The 20,913-nt window shown below is 48.7% G+C and overlaps 2 protein-coding genes and 1 long non-coding RNA gene across 8 annotated transcripts in view; 1 reads left to right on the plus strand and 2 right to left on the minus strand.

The window, feature by feature from the left end:
* The window catches only part of Rgk1 (Rad, Gem/Kir family member 1), a 37,589-nt gene that overhangs the window by 5,224 nt on the left and 11,452 nt on the right, over positions 1-20,913 (minus strand). For 2 of the 5 annotated variants that reach the window (XM_033377687.1, XM_015184281.2), the window contains exons 3-11: positions 12,405-12,531; positions 10,734-11,347; positions 10,539-10,671; positions 10,188-10,387; positions 8,437-9,942; positions 1,950-2,260; positions 1,035-1,136; positions 655-969; positions 485-579 (exon numbers count right to left, since the gene is read on the minus strand). In XM_033377687.1, coding sequence (XP_033233578.1) covers positions 485-579; positions 655-969; positions 1,035-1,136; positions 1,950-2,260; positions 8,437-9,942; positions 10,188-10,387; positions 10,539-10,671; positions 10,734-11,347; positions 12,405-12,531 — 3,403 coding nt within the window. Of the gene's footprint in view, positions 1-484; positions 580-654; positions 970-1,034; positions 1,137-1,949; positions 2,261-7,791; positions 8,186-8,436; positions 9,943-10,187; positions 10,388-10,538; positions 10,672-10,733; positions 11,348-12,404; positions 12,532-20,913 lie in introns of those variants that run through there. The other 3 variants (XM_015184284.2, XM_015184282.2, XM_001360802.4) reach the window with 3 other exon arrangements.
* Positions 12,717-16,541, plus strand: LOC6898435 (uncharacterized). Of its 2 annotated transcripts, none has more exons than XM_002138441.3 (4): positions 12,717-12,971; positions 14,446-14,573; positions 16,079-16,132; positions 16,194-16,541. In XM_002138441.3, exons 1-4 carry the CDS (start codon positions 12,779-12,781, stop codon positions 16,467-16,469), a joined length of 651 nt encoding a protein of 216 aa, XP_002138477.3. In that variant the 5' UTR covers positions 12,717-12,778; the 3' UTR covers positions 16,470-16,541. The 2 variants fall into 2 exon arrangements, with proteins under 2 accessions (XP_002138477.3, XP_033233580.1); XM_033377689.1 differs by lacking the exon at positions 12,717-12,971 and adding an exon at positions 13,191-13,219.
* Positions 18,523-19,812, minus strand: LOC26532914 (uncharacterized). Its single transcript, XR_001452176.2, has 2 exons — positions 19,312-19,812; positions 18,523-19,253 (listed from the first exon to the last, which is right to left on the minus strand). It is a non-coding gene; the product is annotated as an uncharacterized lncRNA (long non-coding RNA).

Here is a 20,913-nt window from a genome sequence, read left to right on the forward strand (position 1 = left end):
GATTTGCAAAATTTTCCAAAATGAAGAGAATTTATTTTCATTGCAGCTCTTTGCCAAAATCTGTTGACCCTGCGCGCTCATAAAAGGCCAGAAAGCCCAACGAAACCAAACAGAACGGAACGGAAACGAATAGATGAAAACACGGGGGAAAATATCCAAACGAAGAACCCGATATAGCTACGAGACAACACAGAAGCAAAATCAACAGATAATGAAACTGAAAAAGCAACAAACACAACATTGACAACATCCAGGATGGGGACAACCACAAGAAGAACAGCAGCAGGAGCAGGCACCATGGCAGCGAATGAGTCACAGAATGAACTGAAGTCCGGGATTACGGGAGAAGACGGGACACAGACACAGACACAGATACAGACAGACAGACAGACTGATAGATGGACGGGCACAGCGTGATGACGGGGCTATGTGGTGTGGGCAGGGCTATGATCTGGACGGCACTTTTCCACCTGGTGGCACTCACCGATGCTCGTGTCGTAGGCGTGCAGATACTCCGACGTCATGAACTGCGAGACCAGCGAACTCTTGCCCACGGCCGGACCCCCCAGCATGAGTACCCTGCAACCAGAAACGGAAAGCTTTAGCCTTCGCCCGAAAGTGAATGCCATGCCCTTTCGGGCAAGTGAAACTCACCTGTATGGCCCGTTGCCCGGATTGGAGGTGCTGCTCTCCCGGCTGGAGGCCAGCGATGTTCTGGCAGAGCTGGAGGTGGGAGCAGGCAGCTGCTGTATCTGTTGCTGTTGCTGCTGCTGCAGCTGTAGCTGTAGCTGCTGCTGCTGGGCGGTCAAGTGCTCTGTGCTGGAATTCGAGCTTGCCACACTGTTGTTGGAGCGGCTGCGTCGGCTCTTGAGCGAGTCGCCGCGGTTCACCACACCCTTGCCCGTGATGGAGAAGTGGCGCAGGCGGTAGTACTCCTCCTCGACACCAGTGTTGGGCATGGAAGCCACTCTGCAAGGGGCGGGGGAATGGTTAATAGCTCCAGTTGCAGACCTCTCTGGCTCGCCGAATCTTACCTGGATCTCTGTTGGGGGAGACATAGCTGATTGGGCCTGCCGGAGGCGCGACTGCCGGGCATCTTCACCGACTGGGAGCGGCTGTGATGGGGCGAGCCGTAGCTAAAGTCGGAGAAAAAGGACATCATAATAAAATAAAGGAAAAGCTGATTGCGATTGTAAACTTTAGTCGAAGCTCCTGGTTTTAATTGCATTAAATCTGTCATCGTCAAGACAATGCAAATGTCCCCTGCTGCTATCAAAATAGATATTTCCATCCCCTCAACACCCAATGGTTGCACTGCAACTGACATGTCCTTGAGGAAAGGAAATACCTGGAGTGTTCTTGGCAAGGTTCTTTGTATGGTTTTGGGGCTGACCACACGACAGCCACAAGGCGACGCCCGCTGTCGAGAATGGAAATATGTTCATTCACCGCCAGCGTTTCCAGGGGGGGGATATAAATATTCGAATATTCGAATATTTCGCGACATGACAATCAACTACAGGAGCGGAGCTGTGGCCACGCGCGGGCGTCAGAAATGTATTTGTTTGTTTATCCAGAGACATTTGAGAGGGAATGGAAATTGAACAAAATTCTAAATTCGCAAATAAAATTCATCAGAATTGGAATGTAGGAATGCACATGTAAAAGCTGAATGCGAGTGCAGCGTGCGTCAACTGGCAACAGGTCGAATGCGTTATTCGATTTGTTACGGGATCTTCAATGTGTATGTTGCAAAATGGCTGCCAGGTGAAGGCCATAAAAGCCAAAGAGTTCTCTTTGTTGGCGGTGCTCGTACGGATTTTTGATTACTTTGGTCCGAGCGTTTAACGGGAGAGCCCTTGAAAATCGACGGCAATCGGAAATTAAATCTCGAGCCGGACCATAAAACGTAATCTGTTGGGAAATTGGAGGTCTCCTTATGGGCTTACCGCATTTCAAAGTCGCGCAGCTCCTCAATGGTGAGCGTATTGGTCACATCCAGCAGCTGCCTCATGTTCTCGTCCCGCTTGTGCTGCTGCGGATGATGGTGGTGCTGCTGCTTCTGCTGCTGATGCTGTTGATGCTGCTGCTCCTGCTGCTGGTGATGGCTGTGATGATGATGACTGTGGGTGGGGGCATGGGCCAGTTGCTGGGAGTTGCGTTTGCGGGCATTCAGCTCCTTGCCCTGCTCCACGCTGATGAAATCGCCCTCGTTCTTGATCAGCAGGGTCTCCACGGTGCTGTCCAGGCTCAGAGATGGCTGCGGGGGAGAGGGAAAGTGGTGAAGATATTGTTAAGCGGATTGCACCAATTGAGCACGAGTAGCATTCCCTCAAGTACTCATGGCCGAGTGATTCTATTGAGTAGCCTCTTATAAGCTTATGAATTTCCGCTACTTGCAACACTCGGACGGAGCAAGGACTAACTCTAGCGCCACTCAAGGGCTTGCTTGTTTTCTGATTTCAAAGTTTTTCTTTATCCACACCTTGAATAGGACCTGCATTGCGTGTCTGCAGTTGCAAATTCAAATTTTTTCGCCATTCGTGTCGAGGCAAACTGCCGCCAACTTCCCCCACCCCAACGACCCAATAAACCGCTGGGCAAGGTCCCACCGCTCGAGGTCTAATGAGGGCCAATATAGCACTCCTAATGAACTGCTGCTAATGTTTCTCCGCCAGCCCCGTCCGTGTCCCAATGAATGTTCCAGTTTGTTGCAAAATCTGCCTCCAAGTGCGGCTTTAAATATGTCTGTCTGTCGGAGGGTAATCATTTATGGGCGCAAACGAATAAATTTCGGCAAGGTTAAATTATCAAGAAATTCGAGCGGGCAGAAAAACTTTGACCATAAATTACACCGAAACTGGGAGGAAAATGCTACCTGGCTGCCCACAGACATGCCCGTATATACACATACATACATTTGTATATTTATTCGGCTAATGCCGAAATTAATTTGTATATTTTATTGGCAGGCCTGACACAAAGAGAGACTGGGAAAAGGCAAAACTTTGCCTGCATTTCCCACAACCGCTAATTAATAATGCCAGTATAAATATATATACATATAAGTGTGTGTGTGTGTGTGTGTGTGTGTGTGTGTGTGGTCGTAATGATTACGCTTGCCTACACCTTTCGATTGTGCCCCCAGCATTCGGGAGAATCCAAAACGAAATAAATATTTTAAGTAGCCTCAAGAGAAACTTTTCGGCTAAATCTGCCCGAGGGAGCTATTTGGCGATTCTGAGAGGGGGGCGACACTTTCACTGATGACGACATCAGCCAAGAGTGGGCTTCGTTCCCGTCGCCGTGCCCCTGTATTCGATTTCCCCTCGCGACACCCCTCGTTACACGCGTCGTATGAGTAATTTTGTTTCGGTCATGCTGCTGCTGCTGCTGATGACGTTGCTCTTTTTCTTTGAGCTCTTTCTTGCGGCTGCCATTTCCCATTTTCCCCATTACACAAGCACCGAAAATAGTGTTTCGTGCATCGCCGAGTGCGTCCGTATCGTTTCTGTTCTTTTTTCTTCTTGATATTTCTGGGTGTTAGCAGCAGATTGCAACGGGTGGAAGGAAATAAGTTGAAAAGAGTTGCCACAAACAGAAACAGCAATCAAACCACGAAGAAGCAGGTACAGCACAAATAAAGGGCACAAGTTCTAGGGTAGCTCTTGGCTGTACACAGTTCTCGGAGTGCACTACATTGAAGGAGCTCTGAAAAAGTAACCAAATAATCACCTGAAAGATTTCACAGTGTGGCACTTGAATGGGGGGTATCCACTAGTCAGTAAGATTCCCTGTTCTTTAGCTTTTTCGGGAGCGGGATTATCCGACCAGCTCCCCTCTCCTCGTCGTGGGAAAACTACGCAGTGCTAACGCTTTCGAATTGGCCATTAAAAAGCAAACCGAGGCGAGGTGTTAGGAAAATGTTCAGCATTTGCCCAAAAAGCAGACAAATAAAATGTTAAGCGGAGCAATTCAGTGAAAGAATCCCACGAAAGTGAACGAATATTCTGGTTCTGTGTAGTTTTGGAGGAACGGATTTGGATTGTCAAAGGCCTGGCCTACGTGCAGAGTGGCAGGAATGGCTGGAATGGCGTACATTTAAACATTTTAATCATTCGTGGAGTAGCCAGATAGGAATGCAATTGGTTATCGAGTGTTTATCTCTGTTTATGCGGAATGCAAATTGCACATTGCAAATCAAATCAAATCAAATCGAATGGAATAGCCTTCCAGCCAGATGCACCGGCAGCAGCCTTAGCCTCCAGCCTTAGCTATGCGAATCGTTTGCATAAATTAGAATAGATTTTGTAGGGGCAGGACGGTGCGGACCGGTGCGGAACGCTGCGGAGCTGCTGCCAGCACTCATTTCACACCCGATCGATCCCGCCCCCCCGGGTGGCACTGTGGCCATTGTTTGCATCGTTTAAAAATACATTTAGTTTGCTAAATATGTATTAAAAATAATCTCGCACACAGCCCCTGCCCAAGAGCGCCATGCATGCAAATCACTTCTCAGGTTATGTTTTTTTTTCGTCCATTTTACGCCGTTCTGTGTTCAATCGCCTGTGAAATCCGGCTAAAGGAACGAGTGTGGGGGCAGGTTTTCTGGCTATTTTCATGCCGCACGAATATTAAAAATAATCAAAAAAAAAACTGCTCCGAAAAGAAGCCTGTTGGGGGCCGGCCCAGCGATTTGTAAAAAGTTTGTGTGGCCGACTACGCTGTGGTGGGAAGACTCGTATCGGGGTATGGGTAGACTCGTACTCGCATCGGTTAAATTTCCATAATCCCAAACAGAAGAATTCCCCCATTAAACGCAAACATTGTTGTATACAGCGGATTGATGGACTCTTCCCTGAATCAAAGTGAAATATTGCCCCCAGAGGTTTTTCACGTTAAAATATTCCCCCCACAAATCGTTCACGTGGCTGCCGCATGGCCGGAGGTGCATGCAAGATGCAACATCTCTGGCGTGCCTCAGGTAAATAACCTTCCTGGAGAAAACTATTCGCCCGACTTGGAACGCTTTCCGTGTGTGGGGGTGATTATTTTTGGCATGCCCGGCAGATGGACAATAACAAGAACTGAACAAAAACAACAACCGCAATGCAATGCAATTTACAGCTAGAATATATTTTTAAAGATACGCGTATAGCTGCATTTATCCTCTCTCTATATATATACTCGTACTCGTATATGCTTTGGTGTTTATTTATAGCAAAGGTTTATTTATGGCTGCAACTGAAGAGAAACGCAACTGCAGCAAATGCAGCAGCCTTCGCCATCTCGAATCGGGGTCAATGAATCCGAATCCACAATCAAAGAAGCTGTGGCAGAGAGGCAGGTGACGGTGCCGGTGGCGGTGCCGGGGCAGGTCCATAAATCAGCCAATAAATGACACTTACAAGCCAATTGGCCTCCGGTATAATGATAATGATAATGGCTGCAATGAAGCCGCCCAGAGACAGAGACCCACTGCCCTCAAAAGCAGACGATTAAGCCCATCCCCCCCGGGGGCTGGCGCTGACCCACCAGGGGAATCAAATCATTATCAAGTATACGCAGCATTCAACGGGGGGCAATTAGCGAGTTCAAAGTACCCCTGCGCTGAGGTTGAGGTGAGCCTAATCGACTCCTTGGCCACAGCCCACCACTTGGTCTAAGTTGCTGAACTTTCTAATATTTTTTTTGGCATATTTCTGCGTTATAATTAGCCGATGGGGTGGCCCTGGCAGGGCCGTCTGATGCTGGGCACAGTCAATAACCGTTTTGGCCATTTATCATTTAACAATGATGCGGCTCTCTGCCCCAACTAATGCTCGCAGGAGTGAATGGCCCCGGCGCTAAGTGAAAGTGGCAAAAAATGCTAAAAGTATTGACCTTTGAAGGTTGGGGCAGCCAATATCAAAGGGAAATCGCAGGAAAATCGATGATACAAATTATGGGCAATTAATGGTCGAACATCAATGGAAAATGCTTTGGATTTCCGTTTGCGTTTCTGATTGAAATTTGTGGAGGTGGCAGGTGGAAACTTAGTCCGCAGCAAGGACACAAAACAAGGCAAACATGTTTTGTTTTGCAACAGTCGTGTGGCAGCCAAGGCCCACACAAATGCACTGCCACTGGCGCACTGGCACTTCCATTTCCATTTCCATATCTGCCTGCTGCACTCAAAGGAAGCCTCTGACCACTCAATGTAAAATCAATAGGAAACAACAAATCCGACAATGGGAAAACTGAACTGAAAGCATGTTTTCGCCTGCCGCCCGATGTTTACGCTGAAGGTGGCATTTCCACCGTGAGGAGCCAGGAGGGTGCGGAGAAGGTGGCGGTTCACCCATGGCACAAGGCTGCACTCTATAGAGGTGCGTGCCTGCTAATAATTCGCCAAAGACTACAAAAGATTCGTTGCGGGTAGCGGGGCACGGGGCCCACAAGATAGATGGCATAAAAATCGAATGGGACCCCAGAAATTTATGTAGATATATACATACAAATATAAGTTCGCTGGGGCTATCGATCCGAGTGAGAAACAATTACAGTTTACACCTAATTGAAGGCTGGGGAGGGGGGGTTATTAATAGAGGAAAGCGCCTCCACAGTTCAATGGAATAGTATCTGCTCCGGACGTGCCTTCGTCTGCCTCGCTTTGGAGGAATACTCATTTGTTCTTCTCGCAATAATTTCCTTTCCTCTGTTTTATATACGTAATATATATATATATATATATATATATATATATATGTATATAGATTATGTTGTTGTTGTCTGTTTGTGCACCAGGAAATGCTTTCGAGCCGAACATCTATAATCTTTCAGTGGCTACATATATCCTGTAGATACATGGCCCAGATGATGATTCCCTCTTTATGCATCATTTGCGATACACTCGTACTGCACATAGTACAACAAAAACATGGACAAAAGTTCTCGGAACAATATGCTAACTCACTGAGGATTACAATGAAATCGTTAAACCTATATCTACATTTATGCACAGCATCTCGTACGAGCATCTGTGTCTGGGTCCATGTCTATGACAAGTTCTCCGGCCCCCCTTCGGCCTTTCCAGCTAGCGGCCTTTGCTTTTATGTTTTTATTATCTGATTTAAACAAGTAAATAAATAAAGCGAAAACAACCTGTGTGCCCAGCCGATATCGGACTCTATAGAGAACTGGGCAACTGTGCCTCCCGCGTTCCGTTGCCGTAGTTTATTTTGACAGCTGTCATCTGGCGGCGCGCACGAGATGGACAATATAATACAGTGAATATACGCGTAGTACCCATGCAAATATTTTGCCTGTCACTTGCAACATTTAAATTATTTATGACGAACCGATTGTGGGCCAGGAGATCGGACTGAATGAATTTCACTCGGAGTGGAAATTATGAAATAATAATTATAGGACGGGAAGTGGAAGGCGGAAGGCTCCCCCCTCCTGTGCAACATGTACCGGGTATAAATCTCTAGGCTAATCAATTTCGTGTGGGCCGTGGAGCCAATGACAAATTCTACTACTCGTATCAGAGGCCCAAGCAGAGAGCAGCGCACAAATTGATTGTCAAATTGACGTCAGAGCAGCGTGGGGTAGGCTGGCGATAAATCTGCGCATATCGGGGGTGTTGTTTGCCAGGATCAGGGCACCAAAAGCTACTATCTTATCTGGGCAGTGATGCACCATAGACCTCCTCGTTGGTCGTTGTTAACTCGTTAGCAAAATCAATCAACCTGGTGGCCCCGACGTGTCGGGGATTTACGACTGTCTATATGGTTTACTAGTAGTTACCTCCTTGCACCGTTTGGACAGGCTGCGGCAGATGCGCTTGTAGAAGGGCGCCATGATTCACGGGAACACTTTGTTGGGATTCTATGTAGAACGGGAACCGGCTTTATGGTGTCACCACAGTTGGTCGAATGCTTGTGTAAGGGGATAAATTATCTGCGTTCTGATATTGTCTCTTTGAAGGCACAGCGTTTACATAGCGAACAGATTGCGACGAGATAACTTATGAGCAGGAGATTTGATAGATGCTTCACTGAATAACAAGAAACCGATAAAAAACTCGATATGTAATCGATACTACGCAGCGATTAAATGCTTCTTCCGTTACGATGCCAGACGATGCGTTGCTTTACCGTTGCTTTGCTTTACTGAATCGATCGCCGCCTGCGCGTCGTTTTTATGAGCTGCCAACATCGGCCAGAGAGAACAGATACGTAGATACAAAGATACACTGAGAGAGAGAGAAAGATAGAGCGACCAGGGAAATTGGGAGAGAGCGAGAGCAAACAAAAGCAGACCGTGCCGATAAACAGCGAGCGGCGAACGAAGACAGAACGGAGCTGGAGAACAAAAGAGAGTTTTCCGCTTTCCACTCATATATTTACTCATACGGGAATTACGGGTATGGGTATAAGGGACTATACGTACTTGTTGGACAACGATGGTGGCGCGTGGCTGCTTGCAGACAGCAGCCGCCTCCATGGGATTGGCGGTCACATTGATGGGCCCGGCGCCACGCTCCTCCAACTGGAAACCGTAATCCCCCTTCGGTCTGTTCTTCGACTTGCTCTTGAAGGAGCGCTTTCGGGTGGCGTCCGTCGTCGGACTGAGGGCCTGCTGGCCGGAATCGCTGCCCGGACTGGGCATGTGCAGGTTGAGGGTGGAGCTGGAGCCGTGCTTGGGCGGGATCTGCTCAAACTTGTTGGCTATGTCGTCGAACTTGTTCAGCTCCGCGTAGGAGTGGTCGCTGGGCGAGGAGGAGGATTTGGCCTGGGGGTAGAAGGCGTCCGACTGCGGCACATACTGCTGGTTCTCCCGGATGGTCGTGTGGATCACCGAGTCCGGCCGGATACGCTTCGAGTTCTTCCGGGACGGTGGTCGATCCCTTTCCCACTCCCGCTGCTGTTGCTGCTGCTGCAGCTGCTCTTGTTGGGTGAGCCGCGAGTACTGCTGGAAAATGTCTGCCCCCAGCTTCCGCTCGTACACCGAACGGTTCTCCGCCTCGTCCGAGTCGCTGCTGGCGCTGGCCGTCGACGAGCTGCGGGCAAAGCACTCCCTCTGGATTCTCTCGTGGTCCAGGGCCTCCCGGTCGAAGGGAAACATGGTGCCAGGCGCCGCCGCCAGCTCGCGCAGACAGCGCTCGCTGCTCCCGCTGGAGGAGCTCGAGGAGTACTTCCTCTGCTGGGCACTCATCGAGGACGAGGGCGACAGCTGCTGCGGGGTCTGCCGCTGGTTCTGGTGCTGTTGCTGGTGCTGTTGCTTGCCGGATGCGCTGAAAAAGTGACCATCCTTCATCGTGGGCGGCGCCGAGCAGACCTTGGCGATGGCGCCCGTGGAGGCGGAGGGTGTGGTACGCTTCTTGTCCCGCTTGGGGCTGCTGCGCCGGCTGTTCGATGGCGAAACTCCGGGGGATATGTATGTTCGAGAGCTGTCATTAGCATTTGGGTCGCGCTCCCTGGGCCGAAGCTTCTTGTTGCGATTGGCGGCGCTTGCCCCGCTCCGCTCGTCATCCTCCTCATCGCCCTCGCTAGCCGCCACAGTGCGACCCCCACCACCTCCGGGTCCAATTCCTCCCTCCGTTCCGGCTCCAACTCCTTTTCCCGCTGCTCCGTTGGTGGATCCCGCGTTGTGCGAGTTGTAGCCGCGCCGCGTCTGCTGTGCTTGTGCTTGTGCCTGCGCCTGTGCTCGGGGCTCGTCCTTGAATGGGAAGTGACTGCGGGCCTTCTCGCTGCTGCGCGCCGACTTGGGCGACAGCGGGGGATCGAAGGTGAAGTGGTCCCGGGCCCGTGTCGGCGGAGGCGCCGTGCTGGGCTGTCGCTCCTCCCTCCGGCTGCCGGGTGAGTGGCCACCCGCCGCTTGGCGCCGCTGTGACGAGAGCAGTGGAGTGGTGGACGATTGGTCGCCGGTCAGGATGGATAAACAGGATTCTTGGCTCTGCAAAAAAAAAGGAAAGTGCCAAAACAGACACATTTGTTAAGCTGATTCAGTGCTGCAAAAGGTTTGGAGAAAGAGTGTTGTAAATCGCAATAATTGGAAAATATTATATTCTTCACAATCGCAATTAAAGAAAGCCTGTTTAAACAAAGAACAGGAACGGGAGTACTCTTCAAATAATCCATGAAAAATGGCACACGACCATTAAATCAGTCTGTTGAATCCTAATGAATCCCTGTCCTCACCTCTGTGCTGTCCTGCAGATTCATGTCGGGCCTCGGCGGATAGCGCGAGCAGCTCGTTAGTTCCAGCTCAGTGCCGACGCCTCTGCGTCCATTAGCAGAACCACAGCCGCCCGTCTCGTGCTCGGAATCGATTTGAATGGCGGTGAGCAGGGGCTCCTCCAGTGAACTGAATAGCGGCTCGCTGGGACCAGAGTTGTCGCCTAGTCGAAGGAGAGTATACAACAAAAGATGCAAAAACAGGGTTGAGTTGGAGACGGGGAGCAGATTGATTAGTTGATTAATTAAACGAGCTCTAGCTGCAGCTCTGGCTGTGGCTGTGGCCAGGACATCCATCAACCAATCAATACATACCCAAGTCCAGGGAATCGCACGTCTCCGAGGTGTCCGTGTGGGTTACGTTCGTGATGAGAGTGCTGGCCGAGTCTGTGGACGTATTGATGTTGGTGTCCGGAATAGAGGCCGACGATGTGCCCATCACCACCAGCTGCAAGGCATGCAAGGAGACCCACGTCACATGAGGTCCACAAAGGGATTTTCAGCACTCACCTTGGGCACCCCACCTCCCACGCCCACGCTATGCATCGCCGGTCCGCATCCACTCACGGAATTGTGGTAGGCACTGGACACGGGATTCAGGGCCAGACCGTTCAGTGTCGTCGCTGTCGACGAGGATGTCGAGGCATTTATCTTGTTCTTGATGCTGCGACCGCTCTTAAAGTATAGCCGCCGCAGAGCCGTGGCCGTCGACGAGCCGGAAGTACTGAAGCCATCGTTGTCCGACCCGCTGGAGTTGCTGCCGCCGGAGAAGATTCCCCCGCCGTTCAGAGCTGCGGCCACTGCTGCCCGCGTTGCCGTTGGGGTGGATGGCTTCGACCTGGACGCGCTGCTGGTTGGTGAAGCCACATTCGGGACGTTCCTGTTGGTGGGACGCGGCGATGAGCGCGGAATGGACACGGCCTGGGGCAGAACGGGAGTGGAAGTTTGTTGGGCGGAAGAGGATTTCACGTTGGAGCTGCCCCCCGATGTCTGGCCCAGAGTCAGGGCCATCATGGCAGCCGATCGGGTGCTCATGTAGCAGGTGGGCGGCCTGGATTTAATGGCGTTGGAATTGCTGTTGGTTCCTCTGCCCTGTGCTGCATTCGTTACGGCCGCCGTCATGGCTACGGGGAGAGATAGAGCGAGAAAGAGATAGAGATCAAACGGGAGTTTAAGTCAAGTTCAAGTCAAGTTGCGGTCTCTGATTCCAAGTTGGCTCCCAGATTGCTTCCGTCTGGCAGCAATGCTCTTGGTATAGTAATCGCACAAGCAAACACGGCTGACCTCACCGCTGCCTATCAGTAGAGCCCATCAAAAGGCCACCATTCGTCTGAATTGGCCACAAGAACAGCCAGCCGATTGTCCCTCCAATACTTGGGGGTCCTAAATCAACAAATATAATCGATAAACTATGGCGTGACAGAGGCGCCTCCCTACCAGCCCCAGCCACCCATTTGTCGCTCACATGTTGCTCCATTAAGTGACTCAGTCGCAGTAGGGGTTGCTCGATTATATTCCATGTGGAGGGCTGGGGCTGGGGCGGGGGTTGCAATATCCGCTGGGGACTTTCCCGGTTCCCAGAGAGAGAGAGAGACAGAGGGGCATGGTGGATTTTTGCACGTAAACAAAGCAACATTTTCGTGGAAACACAGCCAACAGTCAAACAGCATTGAGATAATAATCATCAAATTCCATTCCACAATTAATTGATGCGGGAAGTGGACGTCGCCTCCTGTTGTTGTTTATCCGATTGCGGTATCAATGAGATTCCAAAAAGGTTTTCAATAGAAAGCAAATATTTCCCGCCTCTGATATATTTATAACGTTTTGCACTCTTCCAAGTAGAAGAAATTGCAAATTTAAAATATAAAAATTAGTCACAAGAAAAGCGAATGGAAGATTGAAAGGCAACCGTTGAGAACCCCCTTGGTTTCCATAACGACCCGGTAACCCAAATACCAAGCGGCGGCAGTGAAAGGTCAAGAAACCCGAGTGCCAGAAAAGAGGTCGATTCTGGCGAAGACTTGGCCCAAAAATCGCAGAAAGTTTGACAGGAGCCGGAAATGATATGGCCACCGCCATTTGCATATTTTCGCTGTACATTATTTACCCGAATCCGAATGTCGCGAAAAGTGTGTTAACTACAATGTCAGGGAGAAAATGAGTCTTTGGTCTACGTACCTTTGGTGCGGCTCCTGGACGTGGTCGGGGCGGGCGCAGCTGTTATAGGCGCCCCTGAGGCTGAGGTGGCGGGGCGCGCTGGACTGCTGTCGCGAAAAATGGGGGAGCCGGGCACATAGCGGTCAGGCTGCAAGCGACACGAAACAAGAGAAACGTTTTCCCATAATTACAGTTCAAATCGAGTTGCATTCAGAGGAAGAGAAACAAGAGTTCTTTATCGGAAACCCGATAAGATATGTTCCATACGTGTGTGTGTAAGGTGTAGCATGTGTTGAGTACTGTTGTTTATTGTGTATCGCGAATGGGCAAACATCATTCAAGTGTCAATCATCTCGGACAGCAATCGAACTCCACTCAAGTCAGTCAAGTGGCAAATGCCAACGCGCAACGCCGTCGTAGCCGTCAAGAAAGGCGCTTCGAACAGTCAGAGCCGGAAACTAATAGAAGTCAAAGCGGAGCTCTCAAAGCGTGTCATCGGCATCGGTATGGAAAAGATGTGTGGAGTGTCTAAAGCCCCCCTCGTGATGGGGCTCTGCGTCGCCTTACTGTCGCTGGCCCTCACAAACGGTTCGTCCACCCGCCTGCTGGAGGGGTTTCCCCGAAAGCAAACCTAACCTTACTCAACCGACAGCAAACCCATCATAATCATAGCCCCCGCCATCATCATCGAACAACAACAACCGAAATCATTCTCGAGTGTTCACTTAGCAGCTCGTTTTCTGTTGAACTAAATTAGCTGTTTTATGGCGAAATATAGTGTTCAACGACTCATAAGTCACCGTCCCCTGGTCCCCGAGTTTAGCGAGAAAAATCAGGTGAATTTTGAAATGTTCTTGGCACGATTGGCATACTCATGGATCTGCTCTCGACACGGACAGGGGACCTCCAATTGATTCAACAGAACTTTGCCATCCCTCCCATGCCATTTCTATTCATACACTTTTGGGAAAAACGCACAATTCCGTTCAGTTCATTTCTTTTTCTGGTCAGCTCTATGCTGGTCTCTTCTGTTGTTGAGTTCAGCTGTCGACGTCACTCGCCTGTGGCCGCATTCAAATTTATTGATTGCCACACAAAAGATGATACAAATCATTTCTCAAAGATCTCTGAGTGCAGAGCTGTACAGTGGGGCAGTGTCTATTATTTGAACCACAGGAACAACCTATTCGAATTCTACTAAGCAATGCACTCTGCGGTGCATTTATCTATTATCTGCCCTATCTACTGCTAACATAGTTAGGTCTTTTGATTTATATTACTTTACAATGTTCCTTATCTATAGCAAATATCATATAACTATTACTCAAATGTTCCCTGATTTGAGCCCACTGTGGCCGTGGCGATGCCCGTGTCCGAGGTGATATAATTCCCTATCTTTCGGATACCGCGAACCGAAGCGAAGTGTGCCAAGAATCAAGTTTTATGCAGAACTCAAAATGCAAAATCTCTACAAAAATAGCGAGAGAAGCCAACGCAATTCTTGGTAATTGTGGAGGATTTGATTTGGTCCCCGAGGGCGCCCCAAAGACATTTCGGCCAGAGAGTGATGCCAAGAGTCTCGTGTCATCGGTCCGTTTACACATCTCTGGGGTGTAGTGGGGTGGGGGGCCCATTGACGTCATTGTTATTACACAAAAAGGCGGATTCGAATTTAGAATAGATCTTTGCATGCGAGTTTGTGGGGGGTGGGGGGTGGGTACGGGCGATACATGTCGAGGACGTTGTCGTGCCACTTGGCAAACAGACAGAAAGTCTGCTGCCAAAATTCTCACTTTAATTCAATTAATTATTGTGTTTTTATAGATGCTCATGTTTGTTGTTGTTGCGGCCGCTGGGGCTATTAATAAATTCTAAGAAAAGCACAGCGACAACATGCACAAATGATGATCGTGATGATGATCAGCAAAAACACATTCGAATATACTAAATATACATCATATTGAAAAACAACGAAACGAAAGCGAAAGGCAGAGCAGCGTCATGACCTCGTTCAATATTCTCTATGTCTCTCTCTCTCACTATCTCTCTCCCTCTCTTGCAGCACTCGAATGCTATGTTTGCACCTATTTGGACGGCTACAGTGATGACTCCTGTGTAAGGAACGCCAGTGCCGTCAAGGTTCTCAACTGTCACAAGAAGTACTGCCTCACGATGCGGCAGGAGTCGATTGTAAGACTTTAGACTTTCCTTTATTTAATACCATTTCCGCTTTTTGGTATCTTATCAATAGATCTAGAGCTAGATTCGCAGATCTAGTTTCGGAAACGTGCTGGCAGACGTCGGTTTTCCCTGAGCGTGAGTCCTTTTCGAAATGGTCGTAAAAAGTCGGTGCGGAACGTGCCGCAAATGTTTCCAGACATGGCCGCCACGGCCATTGCCTGGCGTTTAACTCTTCACGTATGCTGGCAGCACAGCACTCTCCTGCGCACACAGTTGTAGCTGTTGGGGCACGGCAACAAAGTAGTACATGGAATGCCTGATTTTTATGCACCGCTACAACTTTGTTGAAAAATGTTGCCATTGCGATAGTTTTGTTCCTGCTGAAATTAGCGACTCTCACGTAGAGCAGGGCAGGCCCCAGCAAGCCCAGTGCAAAAGAAAGCGACCATTAACTAGCTCCTGCCTGTGGCAGAGCCATGATGCTCCAACTAATTGAATTCAGACCTGGCCTGGCCCACGCGTGTCCACGGGGCGTATGAGCAATGTTTGACATCTGTCTGTGGCTGGCCAGGAGTGTCAGCTGTGTGCTTTTGTTTGTGTGGCCTGGCTGCAATCAAATGCAAAGTCAAGCACTTGACGGAGAGCCCCTGTTGAGTGCTCATCCTCGGATCCTGTCCGAGTCCTAGATTGTTTTCGTGCTATTGAAAGCTTTTCCCGCTTTAATTTCACACTCTAAGCAGCTCAAATCAAACACAAAGAGTGCGCGACAGTAAAATAACCAGCCCAAAAAAAGAAGGGAGGCAGCCAAAAACAGACTGCATAAAAAATCCATTACCATAATTTAATGGAAAGCCAGAAAGGCGTATAAAAAGCAGCCCCCACATAGAGGCACAGGCACAGCGACACTCTCCCCCATACACCCAACAAGCGACACCCAGAGGAGTGTCTGAGGCTGGCGCTGGCGCTGGCTTAGACTGGCTTACATGCCCCACAAAGCCAACGTTGTCGCTGCTCGAGTCCTCAGCCCTCCTTTCTGTTTGCATAACCAGATGAGTTTTAAAATTTTCAGGCGCCTCATTAGATGCCCCAAAATTGCTGATTCAATTTGGGAGGCATCAAAGACGATGGTCTAGCTGGGATTAGGCTGCGATTCTTTAAAGTTCAGGGTACAGTATATAGGCATATAGGAGTCCATATTCCATGCAGTTTGTTTACTGCTTTGCTTCATGGCAATTAAAAGTTTGTGCGACTCGTCCCCCTGGTCTCTTCTGGTCTCTGCTAGATGTCTCTGATGCATCGGATGGGGGGAGCAACTGTGGAAGGCAAGCCCCTTGCCCCTAGTACAAAAAATCTTAATTTAAATTCCATTCAGAGAACGGCAATAAACAAAATTCAAGTGAAGGCCTAATTGTGATGAATGCCTGGCAATATCATTTATCAGGCAGTCGAAAAGTTAGCCCATGTGGATGATTCCACAACCCTTATTGCCGTCTACCATTCTGCTTTTCTTTCAGCGCAATGCGAGCAAAGTGATATCCTTTTTACGTGACTGCCAGGACAGGCCAATGGTGAGTGCAGCCTGCCCAAACTATCCCTTTCTCCTGCACCTTATATACGGACATTTGACAGATGCCGAATGGAAACACGCCGGACGGATCCTTCCGCACCTACTACAGCTCCTGCCAGCAGAACCTCTGCAACGGTCACAACGGACGCCTCAAGAACTCCACGGGTGGCTCGGCCAGCAGCAGTGGCATCCACAATGCCATTGTGCCGGGCAAGAATGCGGGCCGCAGCAGCCATGGCAACCTCCATGGATTCGGGGCATTCGGGCTCGGCCTATTCATTCTGTTACCCATTCACCTCCGATTCTGCTTGCCCCAGCTGCAACTAGCATGGGCATGAGCATGAGCGTTGTCCAAGCCAAGGGGAAACGCAGCAGAACGCAAAAGTATGGAATAAAAAGTTCGAGCTCTATCTGTGCTGGCGTTTTATCTCTCGGTGTGTCCCTGCAGGCAATTAAAACTGCTTTTAGGCCTCGAGGACACACACACACCCACAGGATATAGGACTAATTAGTGCGGCCCGAGGGTTGTAACATCCTTTGACAGCCACCGAAATCGTATTACAAACTTTTGCGTGGTTTCGCGGATTATTGACATGGGAGCTTGGAGCCTGGATGCTGGAGCCTCGATGCTGGAGTTTGAAAGCAAAAGGCCAAACCGCACCACACATCGGTAATTGCATTGACCGCCAGGCTTTTAGGCTCTCAGCATTGGATGTCTCTCTCTCTCTCTGTCTGTCTGTCTGCTCTCACTTCCGGCATATCCGTGCCGCCGATGTCCCTCATCAGAATCGAATTTTATATAAAATACATGTACATAGTCCAGCTAATAGCACTTTCGCGTCCCACTAATTGTGTTTGTCTAATGGTCCCGCTGACATCTTTACGCATTGAAACACGAAAATTCAAGTGTAAATTTTGCAAAAATGCATATGAAAATTATTCAAAACCATTCCCAGAAGGCTGTACCCAGTTGAAGATATATCCCATTAGCTATATGTGTGCTTATTTCTCTCTCTCGAGATCTAGTGGAAATTTTTGCAAACAACCAATTCAACTTCAACTCGATTCAACTTCCAGAGTTGCTTTATTTGGATTCTGTCCCAATAAATCAGAGAATTTTTCGAGTCCTTGTCCATACTAGAGTAGGTACAGTGCACCACAGTACAGTGTGACAGGCAAGTATTTTGACACTACATACCATGAGGTATGTCGTTTAAAACAGGTCAAAGCAAATCACGACGCTAATGGAAAGACCAACTTCTGTCAATTGAAACTGTAAATAAATGAATATGTTTTCAGAGACACTGTACTTGTGTTTGTCTAGTACACGGCTTCTCACGCATCAAAGTTGCCATGTGTGGCGCGTATGTACACTCGAGGCAGCGACAGTTTCAGTTCTCGTTTTTGGGGGTGCTGTGCTACTCCCTTGACACGCTTTTGGCGCTTTTGCAGAGCGCGACGACAAAAAGCAAACAATCAACAACAGCAACAACTTGAACAGGAAAAGTGACCTGGCACGCCCCATGCCGCCTCCTGCTAGTACATCAACAAAAATTGAAACTCGTCTACGCGGAGGCAAAACGGTTCAACCGATCCGCCCGACACGTGTTCTGTTCAACTTTTTAGATGGATAAGCTCTTTAAACGCAAAGAGGTCAGGAGGCATGAGGCCAGAGGGGCAGATGGAAATAGGAAGCTTATGAACAAGTTTTCAATATTAAATATATATGTATATATATATCCATTTTAATGCGCCAAATTGCACTCAGCGAAATATATGAAATTACCAGGGATGCGACCACTTCCATCCACTTCGTCAAATACGAGGGAGCAGAAAACAAAAGGCAAAAAGGCAACAAAGGACACGGTTGCCTTTTCATTTGTACAACTTGCTCTAACCTCAATATTAAATATTCCCCTAATTGAAATGTTTCCAGGAGAAGGAGCAACAGCCGTGCAAACAATTATGTTTAATTTATAAATGAATGCAAACATCCATCCAGGTGGAGAGTGGTGGATGGGACATACTTAAGAAATGCTCGAGTTTCGGGCGGAAGTAATTTTTACTCTGCAAATATTGACTTGATCCCAATTGCGAGTCACCCAAAGAAAAGTTGAAAGCATTCCTCCAGTCGACGGTCCCACTGAGGTGCCACGATGTGGGTGGGGTGGGTTGGGGTGGGGCGTGTAGGTGCAGGCGATGCTCACTTGACAGTTGGCCACCACAGCGGGCCATAAACAACGGAGGCCCCCAGAAATGGGTGGCCACGTCTGTGGTTCACTTTGTTCTTATTTACCGCCAGCCAGCTCCCATTGCGAGCTCAGGGAATTTCTTCAAAGAAAACCAGAAAGAAAGACTACCTCTTGAACACCCTTTGACATTCATATGGTATGTAAAAAGAGTTGTCTTGGATTACCATACAAGATCTTGTTGCAGCAAAAGGCGACATTTAATGAAGCAGACTCTGCCCTTGATACTCACTACGAGTAGACAATCTTATAGGAAAATACTTGGAAAATACGAAATCCTACATACCCTCTGGCAGGGCATAAAGAAGGTGTGCACTTGCAGACACTGTAAATTTACTCGACTTGAAATGGGGACGCGCCGTCAGATAAACGCTGACTATTCTGGATGTTGGGATGGTGGGATGGAGAGGGTCCACATTTCTGACTCAGCGGGCTGTCTTTTCTGCTCTGTGGTCTCCCACTGCTCTTCGCCCACAGATGGTGGGGGGATTGGCAATAGTTGAGTCCGATTGTGATCCCTTGGTCTGGTTATTGCCAATTGCCATTCGAGAATGGCTGTCTTTAGCCCATCCCCGATGCGAGCCAACTCCGGGCATTCCATCAGTGCGTTGAACCCCCTCGGTCTGGACAGCAGTCTGTCCGCTGGGTCTTGGTCTCGTTCTGCTCGTTCCGTCTCCCTTTCTGGGAATTGAAAATAATGGCACAAAGCGAGTGAAATGCGTGCCGGAAACTATGGAATGGAACCCTTGTCTGCAACATCTTCCCATTATTATGGCACTGCACACAGTCACTGTCGTAGTCACAGTCACTGTCACAATTACAATTGCAATGCAGCTGTGTGTGTCTGCCTGGGACTGGGACTGGGGGACTCTCCTATAAAAAAGAACAGGCAATTTATTATGCCCAAAAGGAGGAAAGCGAAAACACCTACCCTACCTATGAACAATCACACACGGACAGAGAAATACTCAGTTACGGGCCCCCATCAAATGTAAGTGCCCGAGTATGTGTTATAAAAATCCTTTTGACAAAAAATTCCCCATAACAATAACACAAAATACAAAATAAAATTAAAATTCAACCAAGAACAACATGAATAATCGAAAAACAAGATAAAGCAGCCGAAGGCGGAACCGGGCAGAGTGAAAGTCGCTTGATTTATGCCCTCTCCTCGCAGGGCAGCGGAATGGAAATTACAGCGCGGGGAATGTGGGAAAGGAACGCAAAAAGCGGCTGCTGCAGCGGCGACCTGGAAATGTGGAGCACGTTCCGGCAAGTGGGCGTGCAAGCTGCCAAGAGGCACGTCCATGTCTCCTTCCCTCTTTGCATAATATTAACATACCATTTTTCCATTTGTTTGCATATCTTTTCGGTTTTTTGGGTTATCAATGAATAAAATATGAAATAAAATTCCTGGTCTCATTTGGACGTAGGAAACGGTAATTAAATAATTGAAGCATTGCATTAAATAAGGAAAGTAATTAAATTCAGCGAAATTCTGCGAAAAGACACGAATAGAGTTCGATATGGATACATGTACTTCATACATTCGTACATCCGATGTAAATTGATATACATATGTATGTACGTTTCTACCCACAAATTATTATTAATTTTGATGTGTGAAGGATGCACACACACACAGAAAATGGATTGCCCTGAATGGTGTGTGGAGCGGGCGTTCATTTTGTAAAAATAATTGCTTTGCTCACGGATTTTTACAGAAATGATTATTGATGAGCACTTTGGCCTATTTTATCAAAATCAAACCCGACACGACAACGTCACCGCCGGCATCCGTCCGTCCCTCTGTCCGTTTGGTTTGCCCGTCGCCGGCAAATGAAGCGTGAAATGTGGCCCGACAACGCGGGCACCGCGCCAGCATACATTAAATCTTTCGAAAGTTTTGCATCAGCTCCCCCCCACGTACACCCTCTGGCCGAGTGCTTAGCACACCTCAGCGCGGGGAAAGGGCCGATTGGATGGGGTTTTTGGCAAGTACCGAGACGGCAGATGACGTCAAGAGGCCGGCACGGCAGACATAGACCACAGACCAATCCGACTAACCATCCGACCAGCCATAGATCCCCCTCGGACTGTGTGTTCCTCTTGGGTAAGCCACAGCGTAGGCGACACTTGCTTCCAGGAAATCCCCATGATTCACTCGAGGATGATGTCGCCGCGGGCTCGGATTTACTTGAGATGTGTAAACAACACAGTCACTCAAATTTCACGAGCCCTGCCCGATGATTCGATGAGGAATGAGGAAAATGCCAGGAATGCCAAAATATTGATGGAAGTCAAGCCGAGGCTTTTAACCAGGCGACGCGTGCCAATCCGCAAGATCTTCTCCCATGTACGAGTACACTTGTACGTGTGTGTGTGTGTGTGTGTACACGGATATGTGTGAATGTAATTTCATAGCTGACAGACGACGCGGCATTATCTACTCTATATGCGAGTGTGTGGCAACAAAGATCGCCTGCTGAATGACCAGACACATTTATTTGTTGCCGCTGCCTCATCTTGACAA

This window comes from Drosophila pseudoobscura, chromosome 3 (assembly GCF_009870125.1).
Source record: "Drosophila pseudoobscura strain MV-25-SWS-2005 chromosome 3, UCI_Dpse_MV25, whole genome shotgun sequence".
In the NCBI taxonomy this organism is placed as follows: Eukaryota; Metazoa; Arthropoda; class Insecta; order Diptera; family Drosophilidae; genus Drosophila; species Drosophila pseudoobscura.